At 35.9% G+C, this 19,726-nt stretch overlaps 1 protein-coding gene across 1 annotated transcript in view; it reads right to left on the bottom strand.

The window, feature by feature from the left end:
• Positions 1 to 10,620: 10,620 nt before the first annotated feature.
• TMEM232 (transmembrane protein 232) overlaps positions 10,621 to 19,726 on the bottom strand; it is a 260,737-nt gene continuing 251,631 nt past the window's right edge. Inside the window, 3 exon segments of the mRNA XM_082836202.1 lie at positions 10,621 to 10,831; positions 10,835 to 10,855; positions 14,703 to 14,796. Of these exon segments, the coding sequence (XP_082692328.1) occupies positions 10,649 to 10,831; positions 10,835 to 10,855; positions 14,703 to 14,796 (298 nt within the window). The 3' untranslated portion in view covers positions 10,621 to 10,648.

Genomic DNA, 19,726 nt, shown 5'->3' with positions numbered 1-19,726 from the left:
CCCTGCTATAGACCCTTGTGGTATGAACTAAATGGGATGAATATGATGGTATATGGGAAAGAAAGAACTGTACTTACTAATTAAGGAGTTTTAAGCAATACAATAATTTATAGATGATACACTAACTTTCTTTGGATTTTTTTGAATTGAAGTATAGTTGATTTACAATACTGTGTTAGTTTCAGGTATACAGCAAAGTGATTCAGTTTTATATCTATCTACATATATATATATATATATATATACATATATATTTTTTAGATTATTTTCCCTTATAGCTTACTGCAAGGTATTGAATATAGTTCCCAGTGCTATACAGTAAATCCTTGTTGCTTAAGTATTTTATGTATAGTAGTTTGTATCTGTTATTCCCATACTCCTAATTTATCCCTCCCCTTTCCCTTTCCCCTTTGGTAACCATCGTTTGTTTTCTATGTCTGTGAGTCTGTTTCTGTTTTGTATATTGACTCATTTGTATTATTTTTTATTTTATTTTTACTGGAGTATAGTTGACTTATAATGTTGTGTTAGTTTCAGGTGTACAGTAAAGTGAATCAGTTATACATATATCCACTTTTTTTTAGATTCCTTTCCCATATAGGTCATTACAGAGCACTGAGTAGAGTTCCTGTGCTATACAGTAGGTCCTTATTAGTTATTTATTTTGTATATAGTAGTGTGTATATGTCAATCCAAATCTCCCAATTTTTCGCCCTCCCCTTTTCCCCCCAGTAACCATAAGTTTGTTTTCTACATCTGTGACTCCATTTGTTTTGTAAATAGGTTCATTTGTGTCATTTTCTTTTTAGATTCTACATATAAGTGATATCATATGATATTTGTCTTTCTCTGTCTGACTTACTTCACTCAGTATGACAATCTCTAGGTCCATCCATGTTGCTGCAAATGGCATTTTTCATTCTTTTTTATGGCTGAGTAATATTCCATTGTATATATATACCGCATCTTCTTTATCCACTCTTCTGTTGGTGGACATTTAGTTTGCTTCCATGTCTTGGCTATTGTAAATAGTTCTGTAATGAATATTGGGGTGCATGTATCTTTTCAAATTACAGTTTTCTCCAGATATATGCCCAGGAGTGGGATGGCTGGATCATATGGTAACTCTATTTTTAGTTTTTTAAGGAACCTCCATACTGTTCTCCATAGTGGTTGTACCAAGTTACATTACCACCAACAGTGTAGGAGGGTTCTCTTTTCTCCACACCCTCTCCAGCATTTATTGTTTGTAGACTTTTTGATGATAGCCATTCTTATTGGTGTGAGGTGATATCTCATTGTAGTTTTGATTTGCATTTTTCTAATAATTAGCAATGTTGAGCATCTTTTCATGTGCCTCTTGGCCAACTGTATGTCTTCTTTGGGGAAATGTCTAGCTAGGTCTTCTGCTCATTTTTTGATTGGGTTGTTAATTTTTTTTGATATTGAGCTGTATGAGATGTTTGTATGTATTGGAAAGTAAGCCCTTGTAGGTTGCATCATTTGTAAATATTTTCTCCCAGTCTTTAGGTTGTCTTTTCATTTTGTTTATTGTTTCCTTTGCTGTGCAAAAGCTGTTAAGTTTAATTAGGTCCCATTTGTTTATTTCTGCTTTTATTTCTTTTGCCTTGGGAGACTGATCTAAGAAAATATTGCTATGATTTATGTCCAAGAATGTTTTGCCTATCTTGTCTTCTAGGAGTTTTTATGGTGTCATGTCTTAAATTTAGGACTTTAAACCATTTTGCATTTATTTTTGTATGTGGTATGAGGGAGTGTTCTAATTTTACTGATTTACATGTATCTGTCCAGCTTTCTCAACAGCACTTGTTGAAGAAACTGTCTTTTCTCCATTTGTATATTCTTGCCTCCTATGTCATAGATTAATTGACCATAGGGGTGAGTGGGTTTATTTCTGGTCTCTCTATTCTATTTCATTGGTGTGTATGTATGTGTGTGTGTGTATATATATATATATATATCGTATATCTATATAAATGTGTGTGTGTGTGTATATATATATATATAGTATATCTATATAAATGTGTGTATATATATATATGGTTTTGTGCCAGTACCAGACTGTTTTGATTACTGTAGCTTTATAGTATATCTGAAGTCTTTAAGGATTATGCATCTAGCTTTGTTCTTTTTCCTCAGGATTGCTTTGGCAATTCTGGGTCTTTTGTGATTCCATATAATTTTAGGATTATTTGTTCTTGTTCTGCGAAAGATGTCATGGGTATTTTGATAGGGACTGCATTAAATTTGTAGACTGCTTTGGGTAGCAAACAATATTAATTCTTCCCATCCAAGAGCATGGAATATCCTTCAATTTCTTTGAATCATGTTTATTTTCCTTAATGGATGTTTTATAGTTTTCAGCATATAGGTCTTTCACCTCCTGGGTTAAGATTAATCCTAGGTATTTTTTCTTTTCTTTTCTTTTCTTTTTTTTTTTTTTTTTTTGCGGTATGTGGGCCTCTTACTGCTGTGGCCTCTCCTGTTGTGGAGCACAGGCTCCGGACGTGCAGGCTCAGCAGCCATGGCTCATGGGCCCAGCCGCTCTGCGGTATGTGGGATCTTCCCAGACCAGGGCATGAACCCGTGTCCCCTGCATCGGCAGGCAGACTCTCAACCACTGCAACACCAGGGAAGCCCAATACTAGGTATTTTTTAATGTGATTTTAAATAGGATTGTTTTTTAAAATTTCTCTTTCTGATATTTCATTGTTAACATAAAGAAATGCAACAGATTTCTGTATATTCATCTTGTATCCTGCTACCTTGCTGAATTCATTTATTAGTTCTAATATCTTTTATGTGAAGACTTTAGGGTTCTCTGTATAGAGTAACAGGTCATCTGCAAATAGTGACAGTTTTACATCTTTCCTTTCAATTTGGATACTTGTTATTTCTCTTTTCTGATTGTTGTTGCTAGGACTTCCAATACTATGTTGAATAGAAGTGGTAAGAGTGGGCATCTTTATCTTGTTCATGAATTTAGTGGGAAGGATTTCAGCTATTCACTGTTGAGTATTATGTTGGCTGTGTGTTTGTCATAAAAGGTTTTTATTATGTTGAAATATGTTCCCTCTATTCCCATTTTGGTGAGAATTTTTATCATGAATGGATGTTGAATTTTGTCAAATGCTTTTTCTGCATCTCTTGATTATGAGATTTTTTATCTTTCATTTTGTTAATGTGTTGTATCACACTGATTGATTTGTGTACATTGAACCATCCTTGTGACCCTGAAATGAATCCAACTTAATCACGGTTAATGATATATTGTTGGATTCAGTTTGCTTATATTTTGTTGAAAATTTTGTATCTATATTCATCAAAGATGTTGGCTTGTAATTTTCTTTTTTGTACTGTATTTTTCTGGTTTTGGTATTAGGGTGATGGTGGCTTCACAGAATGACTTTGGGAGTGTTCCTTTTTCTTCAATCTTTTGGAATAGTTTGAGAAGGATAGGTATAAATTACTCTTTGTATGTTTGGTAGAATTCCCCAGTGAAGCCATACAGTCCTGGATTATGTTTGCAGAAATAAAAAATTTATTACAGATTCTATTTCACTTCTAATGATCAGTCTGTTTAAATTATCTATTTCTTCTTGACTCAATTTTGGCAGGCTGTATGTTTCTAGAAACTTGTCCATTTCTTTTAGGTTGTCCAATTGGGTGGTGTGTAAGTGTTCATAGTATTCTCTGAGGATTTTTTGTATTTCTCTGGTGTCAGTTGTTATTTCTCCTTTCATTTCTTAATTTATTTATTGGGTCCTCTCTCTTTTCTTCTTGGTGAGCCTGGCTAGAGCTTTACCAATTTTGTTTATATTTTCAAAAACCAGCTCTTGGTTTTATTGATCTCTTCTATGTTTTTGATCTCTTATTTATTTCCTCTCTGATCGTCATTATTTTCTTCCTTCTGTTGAATTTGGTTTTCGTTTGCTCTTCTTTTTCTCATTCTTTTAGGTGGTAGGTTAAATTGTTAATTTGAGATTTTTCTTATTTTTTCTTAATTTATATTAAGCACTTATTTATTTTTAATGGAAGTATAGTAGATTTACAATGTTGTGTTAATTTCAGGTGTACAGCAAAGTGATTCAGTTTTTTATACACACATATATTCTTTTTCAGATTCTTTTCCTTTATAGGTTATTACAAAATTTTGAGTATAGTCCCCTGTGCTATACAGTAGGTACTTGTTGATTATCTATTTTATATATAGTAGTAATTTCTTCTTTTTGTTTTTCCTTTTGTGTTTTGATGGTTTTCTTTTGTACTATGCTTGAGTTCTTTTTGGTTTGTGTGAATCTGTTGTATATTTTTGATTTGTGGTTACCCTGGATCTCAAGTATGTCAAGCCTTAACTATATCTGCTTGCTTTAAACTGATAGTCACACAAGTTCAAACACATTGTAAAAGCTCTACATTTTTATACTCCCCTCCCCCACATTTTGATTTTTTGATGTCCCATTTTACATCTTCATGCTTATTCTTTTGTTAATTGTAGTTATAAATGCTTTTACAATTTTTGATTGTTTTTAGATCTTTTTATTGGCCTATTTAAGTCATCTTTAATCCTTTCCTATTGTGATTTTCCCTTTCCTATAGATTCTTGCTTCTTTTCTATTTAGAGAAGAACTTTCAGTATTTGTCTTAGGGTAGGTTTGGTATTGCTGAATTACTTTGGTTTTTGCTTTTTCTGAGCAGTTCTTTCTCTCTCCTTCTATTCTAAATGATAATCTTGCTGGGTAGAGTATCCTAGGTTGCAAGTTTTTCCCTTTCAGGACTTTGAATATATCTTACCACTCCCTTCTAGCCTGCAAATTTTCTGCAGAGAAATCAGCTGATAGCCTTATGGGGGTTTGCTTGTAACTGACTCTGTTTTTCTCTTGCTGCCTTTAAAATCATCTCTTTAACTTTTGCCATTTTAATTGCGATATATCTTGGTGTGGGTCTGTTTGGGTTCATCTTGTTTGGGACCCTCTGTGCTTCCTGTACCTGGATATCTGTTTCCTTTCTTTAGGTGTCAGACTTTCAGCCATAATGTCTTCAAATACATTTTCGATCCCCTTTTCTCTCTCTTCTCCTTCTGGAATCGCTATTATGTGTAGGTTGGCATGTTTTATATTATCCCTTAGATCATGTATGTTGTTTTTTTTCATTTTTCTTCCTGTCTGCTGTTGTGATTAGGTGATTTCCATTATTCTGTCTTCCAGATCACTTATTCTTTCTTCTGTGTCATTTAGTCTGCTATTCATTGCTTCTAGATTGGTTTTTATCTCAGCAATTGAATTGTCTAATTTTGAATGGTTCCTCTTTATAGTTTCTAGTTCCTTGTTACAGTGATCTGCATTTCTATCAATAATCTTAATTCCTTTAGCATTTTTAGTGCCTCCTTTTTGAATTCAGGGTCTAGTAGATTGGTGAGGTCAGTTTCATTATTTGTTCTTTCAGGGGATTTCTCTTGTTCTTTTAATGGGGAGTAGTTCCTCTGCTTTTTCACTTGACTTCAGTTTCTCTGTCTCTATGAATTTAGGAGAAACATTTATCTACTGTGGTCTTGAAGGGATGGTTTATATGGGAGCATCCCTGTGTAGATTGTGTGAGTCCAGTATTTTTGGTTTGAAGGCTGGTTTTTGTATGGATTCCAGCTACATCTTTCCTCAGTGTGCTGGCCATCATCCCCTTCACAGGGGATGTGGTTGGTGTTGGGTGTCCAGATCTGGCACTGAAAGTGGGGTAGGGCCTTCTCTGCTCCATGCCTGTTACTGCCCTGTTGTGGTGAGGTCTGCTCCCCAGTTATTGAAGTAGAAGCACTAAGGGTCCAGTCAGGCTCTGTTGCCCTTGAGAGCATACCATGCCATGCACTGAAGCACGAGGCCTATAATAGTCACAGTGAACATTTATGCCGCCTTTGCAGGTGTCCACATTTCCACCCAGAAGCAGCCCAAGGTTGCATCCCTCTCTCCATTGTGTTTATCCCAGACCTAGTGCTAGGCTGTGGCTACAGGAATTGAGGTGGCTGTGCTGCTGTTTGGGACCTGGGCTTGCTCTGTGGCAGACCTCTCCCAGAATCTGTCCACCCCAGATTTGGCTCCAAGCTTCAGTGTGGAGTGGGCAGAGCTGGAGTGCTCCCACTGGGGAACAAACAGCTGCATACTCCTGCCCATGGCCTGTCCATGCAAGACTCAGCACCCAGAAGCTGTGTTTCTGTGGCGTCCCCTAGTGCATGTGCCAGCAGTGTCTGCTGTGACTCACCCCTTGCTGTGTGTGCACTGACAGTGGTCTCCATGCTTCCCTGAGGACTATACCCCAAGCCCTCCAGTCTGTCTCCATGCACCTAGACTGAGTCTTCTCCCTGGGCCTGTCTGCCTGAGATTCAGAGCTTAGCTGCTTCGTGTACTTTTGTGCCACCAGTGCACATGCTGACAATGTCTACCCCATTCAATCAGCTGCCCCCATGTGTGTGCTGAATATGGTCTCCACAGCTTGGCCAGGATCATACCCCTGGCACCCCAATCTGACTCTGCGCAGCTAGACTGATTCTCTGCCCTGATCTTGTGCCAGGCTACAATGTGGAGCAAGTGGGACTGGGGTTTTGCCCCTTTGGATTGGGAAGTGTGGCAAGGCACCAGTCTCTCTCTGCCCTGCATGTGCATACTCCTTGAGAATAGTCTAGGCTTCTCCAGCCCCTCTATCTGTCCCAGCGGATTTCCCTTCAGGCAAAGATGCTCCCCAGGTTGAGGGTCTACCTGTGTGGACCTTCTCTCCCTTACAGATCCCTCCCAGGGGCACCAGTCTCGTCCTGATCCCTTTTTATTTTTTTTCTGTTCTACCTGGTTTCATGGAGATGTGTCTTGCATCTTTGGTTGTACAGCAGTTCTTCTGCCAGTTTCCAGGTGTTGTTCTGTGAGAATTGTTCCACATGTAGATGTATTTTTTATGTGTTTGTGGGTAGAGGTGAGCCCCACATCCTCCTACTCCAACCTCCTGATTCCTGTCCCCTTTGGATTTTTTTGATAATTAAAAAAAAAATTAGAACAGTCATTTAAAATCAACTAGTAGGCAGTTACAGTCATATGTCCCAGAAAGGATTTTTACAGGTAAGAGAAGAAGAATCAATTACTTGAATTGTAATTGCTAAACATTACCATAGAGTTTCTGAAATTGTTGCTGTGAGTTACTTTTTAAATTACCTATTACCTCTATATACCCTTTTCTCTCAAACACCCACTCACTAATGTCAAAATTATTTGTTTTGGATATTTTCTTCCCTAAACTTTTTTTTGTCATACTCCACAAACCTTTTAAATCTTTTGATTTTCCTTTTTTAAATGCACTTAAAGAAATGCTTATTTTTATGTTTCTGTTACTCAGAATTTATTTGTCTTTTCTCTCTCCTCCCCTAATATATGTCTTTTAATTTCTAATACCCTAGTGAAACTAGCTAAAATTCCTATAAATATTTCATTCTCAATAAGGTAATAGGTTTATGAAGTAGTCTGTGTGATAAAGAAATTGTTTTGGTGGTTGCTAAGAGAAATCCTTTAGAGAATTTATAATAAATGAATGTAGAAAAACCTAGACTTGTTCTTTTAAAATAAAAGTCAGCAAAGAGCATAGAGTAGCATAGAAATAAGGTTTAGATAGAAAGAAATTCTGACCTGAGATAGGTTAACACTTCTGAATAGTAGACTCACTTAACGATGAATAAGAGTTGTAGGCGCTGTAAAGGGTAAATAGACATGGAGTACCTTTCTCATTCTTCTCCTTCTTTCTCACTTAAAGTGGGAAGACTAGAAAAATAAATGACTAAGGCTGAACAACATGAGAGGAGCTGAAAAAAATCCATCTGGTGTTCAACCCACCCTGAGACTCATAGAACCCTTTGTTAATGTTGAGGCAGAAATAATATTAAGAGTAAATTACAAAGAGTACCAGTTGAATTTGTGTTAAAGTAAGTACTTACCGGAAGAATTAAGGGTTAGTTAAAAAGATAAAATGTAGTAAATATTTCGTTTTAAGCCATTTACATTAACTTAAAAGGGAAAGCTTACAGAAAAAGCAGAAAAGAGGACCAAAAAATGCAGTAGAAAAGAAGGAATAATTTTATTGCTTGGCCTAATAGATTCTAGGCATTGAGCTACACACTTTTCCAGTTATTTAACTAGTGTCCTTCAGCTCCAAACCCACCCTTCTTCTCTCTGCTCTGTGATGTTGGGGACAGGCACACTCCAGGAAGAGTTGTAGGATGGTGAAGAAGAAGGAGCTTGACTCCTCTTGTTGTCTTGCTCTTGGCACCCTGGTTTCAGACAGTTTGTTCCAGTGTCCTTTTTTTTTTTTTCCTGTGCTCTCAAAACTACCTACCATGCCCCATCAGAGGTACTAGCAAGAGCTGGGCAGTGCTTCCCCTCAGAGGGCTGAGTCCCACTGTGTGTGGTGCTTTCTCCATGATTCTAGATTCTGATTATCCAACCCTTATCTCTCTGATCCTCTGGCCCTAGAGGTGGTAGTAGTCTCCTATTTCTGTATTATTTTTATGTTCCCTTTTCATTTTCTTAGTTCTCTAACACCTTTTAAAACAATTCTTTATGTTAAATTCTCTCTGTTAAAATGACTGGCATGTTTCTGTTTTTCTGATTAGCTTCTGACTGATACCACTCTTTACATAAATTGTAAATTTTTTTATAAGTGAGTAACTGAAGCTCAAATAGGTTCAGTAACGTGCTCAGTGTTTCATAGCTGCCAGGAGGCACAGCTAGAATGTGAACCCAGAGCTACAAGCCCCAGTCTTTGCTGATATCCCAGGACACAGGAGGAAATCCATGAGATGTGTGTTGCCAAATTTTAAAGAATAACCTAAGAATTTAAAAATTTTAAAGAATAATTTAAGAATAAAGGTATTTACCTATCTAGTTAATTAATCAGAATCCTTATACCTTTATTCATATATAATCTTGAATTTATATATCTTCATATATTTATTGCAAGTGAATATGTGTGTGTGTGTGTGTATGTATATATATATATATATATATATATTCTTTTTTAGCTCCTTTCCAAATCTCCACCACTATGATAGAAAAAGGATTATTTTTTAAAAAAAGATGTGAATCCATAAAGAGAACAGATAAAAGCACATCGGAAACACTAAGAAAACTGTGGAAGTTAGAAAGCAGGTGAACAAGTGGGAACAGACTAAGCAGAACAGGAAAAAAAAAACCACCTAAGTCTGCAGTTTAGAAGCTTTAAGGCAGACTAGTCCTTGCCTCAGAACACCAGGATAGTTCTGATATTGCAGACATTGGGTTTCTAAAAGGTGGTTGTGATACAGCAGGATTTAAAAAAATTCTTATAAGTAGCAGTTAGATCTCCAGAGTCCTTTCCCCACAACTTACAGACCAGTGATTCCATCTCTTTACAACCCATAAGAAAGATTATTACTTTAAAAGGCAGTTAGGGTTTGGTAACGCTGAGTAGTGTGGATAGACGGATGGTAGAAAATTGAGACCTTCTTGCATAGAAGTGAGGGACTTAAAGGGGGATAGTATATAGTTGATGGAGGAAGAATTTGGATGGGATCAGATTCAGAGAAAAGGGGCTGGCTGGCCTTCTAGGGGAGAGAGTTCTTTTCACATGCGAGGAAAGCAAAGATTGATGAAAGTATTTGGAAAGGTGCATTGGGGGATATTATTTCTGAGAACTTACATATTCTCTGCATGAGAAGACAAGGATGGGTCAAAAGGTTTGGGAGCAGCAACATAAATTTGAATCAGCTCTGTAGGGAATCAAAAGAGGAACACCCTTCCCTGCTTCCATTTTTCTACCATACGTTATTGTTATCTTAAAGAATGGTACTGTAAATTCACATAATATAGGTCACAAACTTGTGGCCCACATGTCAAATTTAACCCAAAAGTATGTGATTTTTTTTTTAAATCGGTTGCCAACATTTTGAAATTTAGCAACTTTTATTTTTAAAAAGATTGAGGGCGTCTTCTTGAAAGACTAGATGATCCTATAGCACTGGACACACTGCAGAGTGTAGTGGAGTGGTGGGAAGTTTCTTTAGATGGAGTAGGTATTCTATAGCCCTTTCACTAATTTATGTGACCTTTTTGATCTGGAAGCCATTTGAATTTGACATCCTGGTAAAGTATCTGTCTCTTGAGTATCTGACTTGGCATAGATTGACTATGAAATGTAAATCCAAAGTGGGGGCCTTACCTCTTTCATTAGTATAATAGTTATTATAGGAGTATCAGTTGATGTTCATTCCATTTTCAAGAAATAGTTCTTATTTGTGACTCATTAATAATTTGCAATTCATTTTCATCTAACTGTCCAATGAAAATCAATACTCTGAGAATCATTAAGTATGTGTATGATCACAAGATAAGAGTCAATTAGTTCTAGCCACGTTCTTGAAAACATTTAGTAAAACATTTAGTAAAATACTTCACTCAAATGTGACTAAGTGCTAACTGTTAATTTTGGACTAAGATATGACTATTAAAGAACATGCACCAGGATAAACTCCTTTCTAAGAAATGCTTTACAGTTAATTAAGGATTTTTTTCCCTAGCCTGTAGCTATCTTGGTCTCTTTCATGCAATGAATTTCTGGCATATGGACCTCAGTTTTGGGGGCTCATTTTCTTTTCTAATGAAATTACTTCAGTCCTAGGAGGAAGCTCATAGGGTTTGATTTGCTTGCTTAGTTTCTCTTCTCTTCTCTTCATAATTTCTTGGAAGCGATTTTTTCCCTCTAACTCTTTATCTTTCCATTCTTCCGCCTCACATATTGCGTCTTCCTTTTGTCACATCTTTAGCTCTTCCTGCCACTGTTACAGAGAGAAAGTATCATTTATATTTGATTTTTCTTGAAAAAAACATATGAGTTTAGCTTCTCAAAATACAGATTCTTATATCCAATTATTCTCTTAGTTTTCCTCACAGATATTCTTCATGAATTTATACTCTACCATACTGGAAAAACATAAAAGCCATCTGTTAGAAAGTGTATAACACCCACAAAAACCAAAATTCTCCCTTAGCATTTTTAATAATAATAAACCAACAATCCAAAAAAAGAGATAATACGGTTTACATTTATATACCCCAAAGGAATTTCCTTTCATCATCAATATTGGTATTTACATGATAGCATGGAATCCTAAAATGAAAAATCAAGCCAAAGCAAAATAAAAAGAAAAACCAAATTAAAGTGAAAGGCATAGTGATATTATTTATTACTTATGAGATTGAAAATGAAATTAATGGGCAAAGACTGATTTTGCAACAGACCAGTAAAAATACTTCTAAGGAATTCATCTCAATTGACCACATTATTTCATGACAATGATACCATTCTCTGGAGGCAGGAATACTAGGAATAAGTAGTTGGAAGTAATGATGGTAAATCAACCAAATAATCATTTTTTTCCCCTTCTAATATCTTTAATGAGGGATGTGGCAAAAAGAGGTGGTAATCACCCGTCAGGCCAGGTAAGAAGTTCAGGGCAGAATGACCCCTAGCATGAAATGTTAAAAATTCCTAAAGACACAGCCTATATTGATCATTTTGTCACCTTCAGCCCATGCACACTCACAAATGACAAGACTATGCTTAACAACCTATCAATTAATTTAAAATTACTATATACCAGTGCTGGGAATTATGACTGTGATTTTTCATCTAGGACATACAGATATTCATAAGCAAAACTAAACCTCAGAATCTATCACTCAGCTTTCCAAAGGCAATAAATATTTTTTAAATGTCAACACACTCAGATTAAATATTAAACAAAAAATCATATCTACTTTTTAAATTTCCAGTTAAGCTTTAAAGACATAATAGGAAAGTTTCCTGCACTTATCTTGAGAATGTTTCTAAACACAGTTATTACTCATATAAGTGTCATTTCTCAGAAGCCATTTTTACATGAAATATCCAGAAAATTGAGGCAAAACTTTCAGAACATTCCAGCATAGGCTAAAATTCAGGCCTTGGTTTAGTCTACAATTCTATGATACCCATCTGTCTCATATAATAAACTACGTAATAATATCAATTGTTTGAAAAAAACACCAATTTTATGTTATAATATAAAAGTAATAGTTGGTGTAATAATGATAGTACCTATAAACAAAGACATCTAATTTACCCTTTATGTACTTTACGACTTTGATCTTTACATTGTGAAAAATCAACAGAGGATTAATTCTTAAGAACTCTCAGTAAAATAGAATTCTTTGGTTTCCTGCACAGCATGTATAAGAGCAGTAATGGGGTACCATATTGCTAATCACCAGGAAGCAGCTCTTCCTCTTTTAGTTCCTTGTTAGAATTTGGCTTGGCTGGAATGCACCATAATGGTATAATCCTTCTTTTTGTTAGCCCCAGAAAAATGTAAACTTCTTTTTCCCATTTTTTTCTCTGTTGACTATGACAGATTCAATTTGGATAAATCATTGTCTTTACTTTTATTTCCCATTATTATCATCAATTGTGGCAACTAGGAGGTTGCAGATATGCTTGAAGTTGATGGGAAATAGAAGCACCATACTGCTTTATTCAGCCCATTCACTCAGGATTCAGTCATCACGCTATAGAGTACCAGCAGTGTAAAAGGTACAGTACCTTAATGTCTGCTGAACAATTAGGTATCTGCCCTATTCCTTGTATATCAGGGACACTTGGTAAAATTCAATAAAATTCAACAGGTACAGTTAAAACTGTAGCTGTGTGTTTTTGTTTCTTGTCAGTTCTACAAATTCCACCTTCCCACCCCCATTTAGGTTAGTAATTATAAGCCAAGAAATTGAGCAACTATGAAAAACTGAGAAGTAGATTTGAAGTCCAGGTATCTGGTTTTATATATAGACGCAGTCATTTACTAACTTTAAAACCTGGGACAATTAACTGAATTGTAAAGCTACATTCTTCTTACTGGTAAATGTTTTACAGAGTTGTTGTAAGGATTAAATTAACTAATGTAAGAGCATTTTGTAAAGTGTGAGCTACAAGTACAAAGCACTATAGTTATAGCTATGTCAAAGGAAATAGTATATAGATGAATACTTTTTAAAATGTGATATCCAGAGAAACTTTCATAAACCTTCCCAAATCAATACTACTAAACTGCTAAGTATTTGATTAGGCTAGCCACAGATCAAACAATTTGGATCCTATCCATTCTCAAACATATTTGCAGAAAGGATTCCTTTACCCGTCTGTATAAAGATTGATGGCAGTGATTGCTTAGATATTGCTTATACCCTTCAAAGGAGGAAAAGACGATGGTTTTTAGGCGGCATTTCCTAGCCTCTTCTCTGTCACTCAAAACACTGTCCTCTGTCTCTTTAGGCCAATGTGTTTAATCACAAAGTGATCAAGGTCTTTTGAAACTTTCAAGGGTAAAGAATGATAAGGCAAAAGATTTTTCTTCTGTTATTAAAACTACACTATGTTATGTGTGTGTATATATACATTGGCAACCTGCTATCTTTTGTAATATATTCCAGATAAGTTAGTTGAAGTGAATGGTAAAATTATAGTTGTTGCAATTTATGAACCATTAGGAATTTTTTATAATGCCCTGTACATATGATATACTGGTTTAGCATAAATGTTATTAGTGAATAAAATAACAATACTATAGTTCTCATTTTGTGATTCCAGGGTATCATTCAGTTTCCAAACCCCAATACTTGTGGCCACTGCTAGGGTGGCTAAAATATTGATTATGTGATAAATAACTATTTAATGGGATCAATAAATGAGATAATCACTTATTCTTTCCCAAAATATCACTAATTAAAAGGAATGTAAACCATGGGACTATAAATACAATCTGAGAAATAATACTAAACTGGTGATAAAAATAATTTAAACACATTCTGTATGCGATTGAATCTATATTGTATTAAAAGAAAAGACAAAAATAAGTACTCTCTCTCCTACTCCAACTCTACTCCTAAAAAGAAGTAGTCATAAAATGATCTGGGGGCTTCCGTGGTGGCTCAGTGGTTGGGAGTCCGCCTACCGATGGAGGGGACACGGATTCCTGCCCCGGTCCGGGAAGATCCCACGTGCTGCGGAGCGGCTGGGCCTGTGAGCCATGGCCGCTGAGCCTGCGCGTCCAGAGCCTGTGCTCCGCAACAGGAGAGGCCACAACAGTGAGAGGCGCGTGTACCGCAAAAAAAAAGAAAAAAATATATATAACTTAGTGGATTAAAATATGTTAAGTAAATGGCCTTGTATTGTCACTGCTTATTTAACTGATACCAAGAACAGAATGATTAAAGTCTTTCTAATATTTCAGGGGTAAAGAATAGTCACTGAAAATTGAGTCAAAAGATTTTTATTCTGTTGTTAAAACTACACTACAGAAGAATTCAGTGTTCAGTATCAGATTCTTGTCACAAAAAAATCAGAACTAATTCAGGAAACAGGATAAGGCTAGTATTTTGTAAATGGCAGAAAGCCAAATTTTCTGTAACCCAATGAAGGCACTGAGGTATATAGATAGTACAGTAAGATATAATTCAGTTTGGCAAATCTCAATCATGGTTCTACTTTTGAGTTCCATGTATTAATGTTTCCATCTCAGAACTACACTTTCTGATTCAAAATGCCTTTAAAGAACAAAGCTTTTGCTTCTAGTTTAAGAAAGTCAATCTCACGTGATGGTCAATGATTCTTGCCAACTCTTTGTCCGCCTTGGTAAAAAAATCTGGATATGCAAACAAGGGGATTTCTGGCTTAGAAGAATGTTCTCTTCAAAAGAGCACAAGAACAGATCCAATATTAGGTATAGATAGTCTTCCTCCCCGGAATATATAGATTTACAAATCCTCATTATTAAGATTTTTGATTCTATATTGTTAACATAGAAAACTACTCTGTGTAGACTACTACATGTCAGCTTTTAGTTTCTGTAAGCCATTTGGGTTCTTAAAACTGACATTTCTGAGGGTAGGGCATGACATACAGAATGAGAACTAGAAAATAATAAAAAGGCAATCTTCTCCTAGGAGATGTAAATACTACAGCTGGTCAGTAGCAAATGAGAGGCTAGAGTATGAAAGGCTTAAGGGAGCCTGAAATAGACTATGCCCAACAGGGAGATGAAAGTGCCCGTCGCTGTACACAGCCCCATGACCCTGGAAGTGCTGGTGGAATTCTAAGCCTAAGAATTTGATCTAAGATATATTAAAAAAGAAAAAAAAATGATGTGACTTCAATACTTCTCTCAAATAAGGGTGGAACTGTGGCAGAAAATTTAGCAACAGCTCAATGGAAGTGTTGGCAGTACAAAGCTGGGTCCTAAACTAGTGGAGATTTAGTCTTAAACCATCCACATAATTATATTATTAAATTTATTATGAAGAAATTATTGTGAGCTCAGAAATATGTGATGCAACAAAATGGTGATAGAGAATATGGTTTTGAAGGAGAGAAAGTGGGTTTAAAAGAAAAGCTCTTAGGAAAGAGTCTAAGGAGAGACAGAGCTGGTGAAAATTTCCATATTCAAAAAGTCTGATCAGTTTTTAAGACTATAATGTCTAATATGCACTTTTTTCAAGTTGTTGTCTATACCCTTTTTGACATGCTTCTCTCATATCACTAGGTTGCTTTATGCTGCACTAAACACTTCTCAAATCCTTCCATTTATCGTCATCTCCATCATCATTTCCCTAATCTAAACCATCATCTCTTACCTGGATTAAGGCCTCCCTTTTTATAATCCCTGCATCCACCATGTCTTACCCTTTTTATTCTTGTCTCTATACAGTAGCCAGAATTTTTTTTTTCAAAATACAATGTGGATCATGTCAATCCCTGACTTCAAACTCTTCAGTAATTCCGCATTAACTTTAGGAGTAAGATTATATTCCTTGTTGAGGAAGCCTGACGTAGACTGTGCATTTGTTTAAGTGGCTTGTGTGGCTTCTCCAGACTTACTTTTCTCCCTTCTGGGCCCAGGTCTATGCGTTCCTAATACATGGGCTTTCTTGCAGTTACTGTGATGTGCCTTGCTCCACCTGACTATTGTTTGTTTGCACATGCTGTCACCACCCCTTTCTCCAATGTCCTTTTCCTCCTCCTCTCTCTCTGCTGCAGGGCTGGTTAATGCTTACTTTTTCTTCAGCTTCTCAGTTCAAGCCCACTACCATAGCTCTCAATCCGCCATGGGCATTTCCTTCATCATACTTATCTCAATCATAATTTTACATTTATCTGTGAGCCTGTATGAAATTTTTTTTTTCCTGACTAGAAATATGAGCTACATGATTGTGGAGACTTTGTTTTTCTTTTAATCATTGACTCCACAGTGACCTACACGGTGCCACTAGACACTGAATGAATGTGTGTATATTTGGTAAATTACTGAATGAATAAATGAAAGTTGTGATGTTTTAATCCCCTTTATATTCCAGGCCATCAAGAAGAGTCTACCACACAACACTCTTATGTCAGCAGAGCAGTGTCCAGTAGAGCAAGAAGACGACAATCTCAAGAGGTAGGTCGTTAGAGTGGAGCTAATAGCAGGGATTCAAAGGGAAATAACTCAAGTGACAGGTGACCAGGGAAAATATATGGAGCCCTCTCCTAACCCATAAGATTCACAAGTGTTGTGGAGCAGAAGAGCAGTAAGCTTCCCACTGCATGTAGAATAGGGGCCCTAGCCATTCTATTGAAATATTAAAATGATTCTAGAATGCTGGGGAGTTAGGGGGCATCTGCGGCTGAGACTTGGGTTAACTATATTCATTCAACAAAATTTGGGCCCTTCTGATATTCAAAGAATTGTGCTAAATGCTGTGAAAAGATAAATGAGACAGAACTTTTAAATTAGTTAAAGGTTAAAGGTGTTCAAGCAAGTTGCCTCAAATTCCTTCTTGAATTATAAAAGTTTAAGATAAAGACATGCATAACAATATACATAATGTTAGAAAGCCTTTAAAATGGGAAGATTAGATGGATATGCTTGTGCACCTGATTTCTAGTTATCTCAGTTGAATAGTTTGTACTGGAAAAGAAAAATGTATAAATAACTATAATACAACATGAGACATAAGAGAGATAAGTATTCAATGATATAAACAGAAAAATGTAGTAAAATGGTTAAGAAACAGGTTCTGGACTCAGATCTCTAAGCAAATTTTCATCCTGCCACTTAGTATTATTTATCACTCTGTTCCTTGCTGTCTCCATTTTTAATACAAAAAAATAATAGTACCTTCCTTGTTATGTATTTATAAAAATTAAAAAGGGATAAGACATAAATACCTTTGATGGAGCAAATACTAAACAAGTATCAGCTATACTATCCTTGTCATTATCATTATCAAAAAAATTCAGAGGGATAAGCCATGACTTTTAGGTGGTACTAAAAGAGAAGAGAATAAGAGAAAAAGTAATGGAAGACAAAACAATTAAGATGAGGCTTAAATGAGATGTACAATTCTTATGTTTGGAATTAAATGGGAAGTAGAGAAAAATCTTCCCAGAAACATGGTATATTACAATCCTTGGTGTACCATAACAAATTACCACAAATTGGTAGTCTTAAAAACCAGAAATCCATTTTCTCACAGTTCTAGAGGCCAGAAGTCCTAAATCAAGGTGTTGGCAGGGTTGGTTCCTCTGAAGGCTCTGGGGAGAATGCATTCCAGGCTTCTCTTAGCTTCTAGTAGCTGTTGGAAATCCTTAGCGTTCTTTGGCTTGTAGATACATCACTCCCATCTTTGTCTCTGTCTTCAAATGGCCTTCTCCTTCCATGTCTCTATGTCTGCTTCTTTTCTGTCTCTTACAAGAACACAAGGACACTGTGGATTTAAGGACCATGTGACCAAGACAGCCTTAACTTTCCCTAAAGCTAAAGCTTGACGAAAGCTTAGACAGGCTTCTTCCTGACTCTAGGCACCTGATCTCCCTTGTCTTAGAGCTTTTACTGTAGATAACTTGCAATTGTAAATTATTTCTCTTCTCCCAGCCTTTTGCCAGTTCTATTATCCAGGAACACTTTTCTCAAGGACCTGGGAGCCATCCCTTTAAAATAAAATCATCAAGAAAGATAGTGCTTCTATCTTCCAGTCTCTGTGGAAGAGTAGGAATCTAACTTAGGTGGCAATTAGCAAACACAATGACCTAATCACATTGACCAACTTCTCCTCTAACATCTTCCAATACTTTTCCACTAGCTCACCTCAGCATCAAAAAACCTCCCGTCTTTTGTTTCAGGGGAGTTAAGTTCAATCTCTCTCCCCTATTGCAAGACTTGAGTAAAGTTTTCTTCACCTGTTTAATTTGTCTGGTGCAGTTTCTCTTTGATACACCCTAATTCAAGATGATCTCACCTTGAAATCCTTATCTTAGCTACCCAGATAAGGTCACATTTTATTCATTCATTTGCTCAAACATTTATTGCAGGAGGAATGTTATTATAAGGACTGAGAAGAGAAAAAAATTTAACTTAGATATTACAGTCCAGAAGTTCAAAGTTCACATGGGAGGGAGACATGTAAAGAGACATTTATAGTACACTGGAAAAATTGCTGTAAAACAGGGTTCTCTGGTGGACAAACATGGCAGATGACATAATTGAACTTAGTCTGAGAGTAAGAGAAAATTTCCTGAATGAGTTATGCATAGTTTTGTCCCAATAGGATGATTACAGACTGAAGAAAAGACATTTAGGACATGTTCATTTTTTTAAAAAATATATCAAGGATAAGAAATATACAGAGATACTTACAAAAAGAAAAAACAACACACACAAAAAAACCAAAACAAGGGATAATACTGTTCCTTATAGAGTTATGGTTTTTCAAGTCCCCAAGCTCTTCTGAGGATGTAAAATATGGAGTGAGCATGCTTTAGAAGGTATTCCCCAGGAGCACATGAATAACCATGTCTCAGGCCTCTTTAATCCTGCATCTCCCACTCTGACCTAATCAATTTAGCAGGTTCTGGACTCTGATCTTTAAGCAAATTTTCATCCTGCCACTTAGTATTATTTATCACTCTGTTCCTCTGTTTGCTTTTATCTCAGGCAGACTATAATAATCTTTGGAATTACCCAATAAGGGGAAGATACTGTATTATTTAAACAAACCACAGAATTATATCCTTGTTCAGCAATTGAATGACTTGATCCCTTATCCCACTTTTTTATGAGAGAAATTGAACACGCACAGACTCATTGGTTGGCATTTTCTCTAGTATACTTCATTTTCATTTTTGAGGTCCAGCATGGATGTATGATTCTCAAAAATGTCATGGATATAGGACCTTTCACTGATTCTAAACTTAACTTATTCCAAATAATTGTAATTGAGTATAATGTTAGCTGTGGGCTTATCATTTATGTCCTTTGTTACCTTGAAGCATACCCCTTCTATACCCAATTTGTTGAGTTTTTATCATGAAAATGTGAAAATGTGAATTTTGTCAAATGCTTTTTCTGCATCTAGTGAGATAATCATATGGTTTCTATCTTTCATTCTATCAATGTGGTGTATCACATTTATTGATTTAAATATGTTGAATCATCCTTGCATTCTAGAGGTAAATCCCACATGATCATGGTGTATGATCCTTCTAATGTGTCCGTTTTTTAAAATTTTTATTTATTTTTAAATAAAAACATTTATTGCAGTATATTTCATGTACATTATATAAGTAACAGGTGTACAATACA

The sequence above is a fragment of the Leucopleurus acutus genome (genome assembly GCF_964270905.1).
Source record: "Leucopleurus acutus genome assembly, chromosome: 3".
Classification (NCBI taxonomy): domain Eukaryota; kingdom Metazoa; phylum Chordata; class Mammalia; order Artiodactyla; family Delphinidae; genus Leucopleurus; species Leucopleurus acutus.
This window is presented reverse-complemented; position numbering and strand designations above follow the sequence as displayed.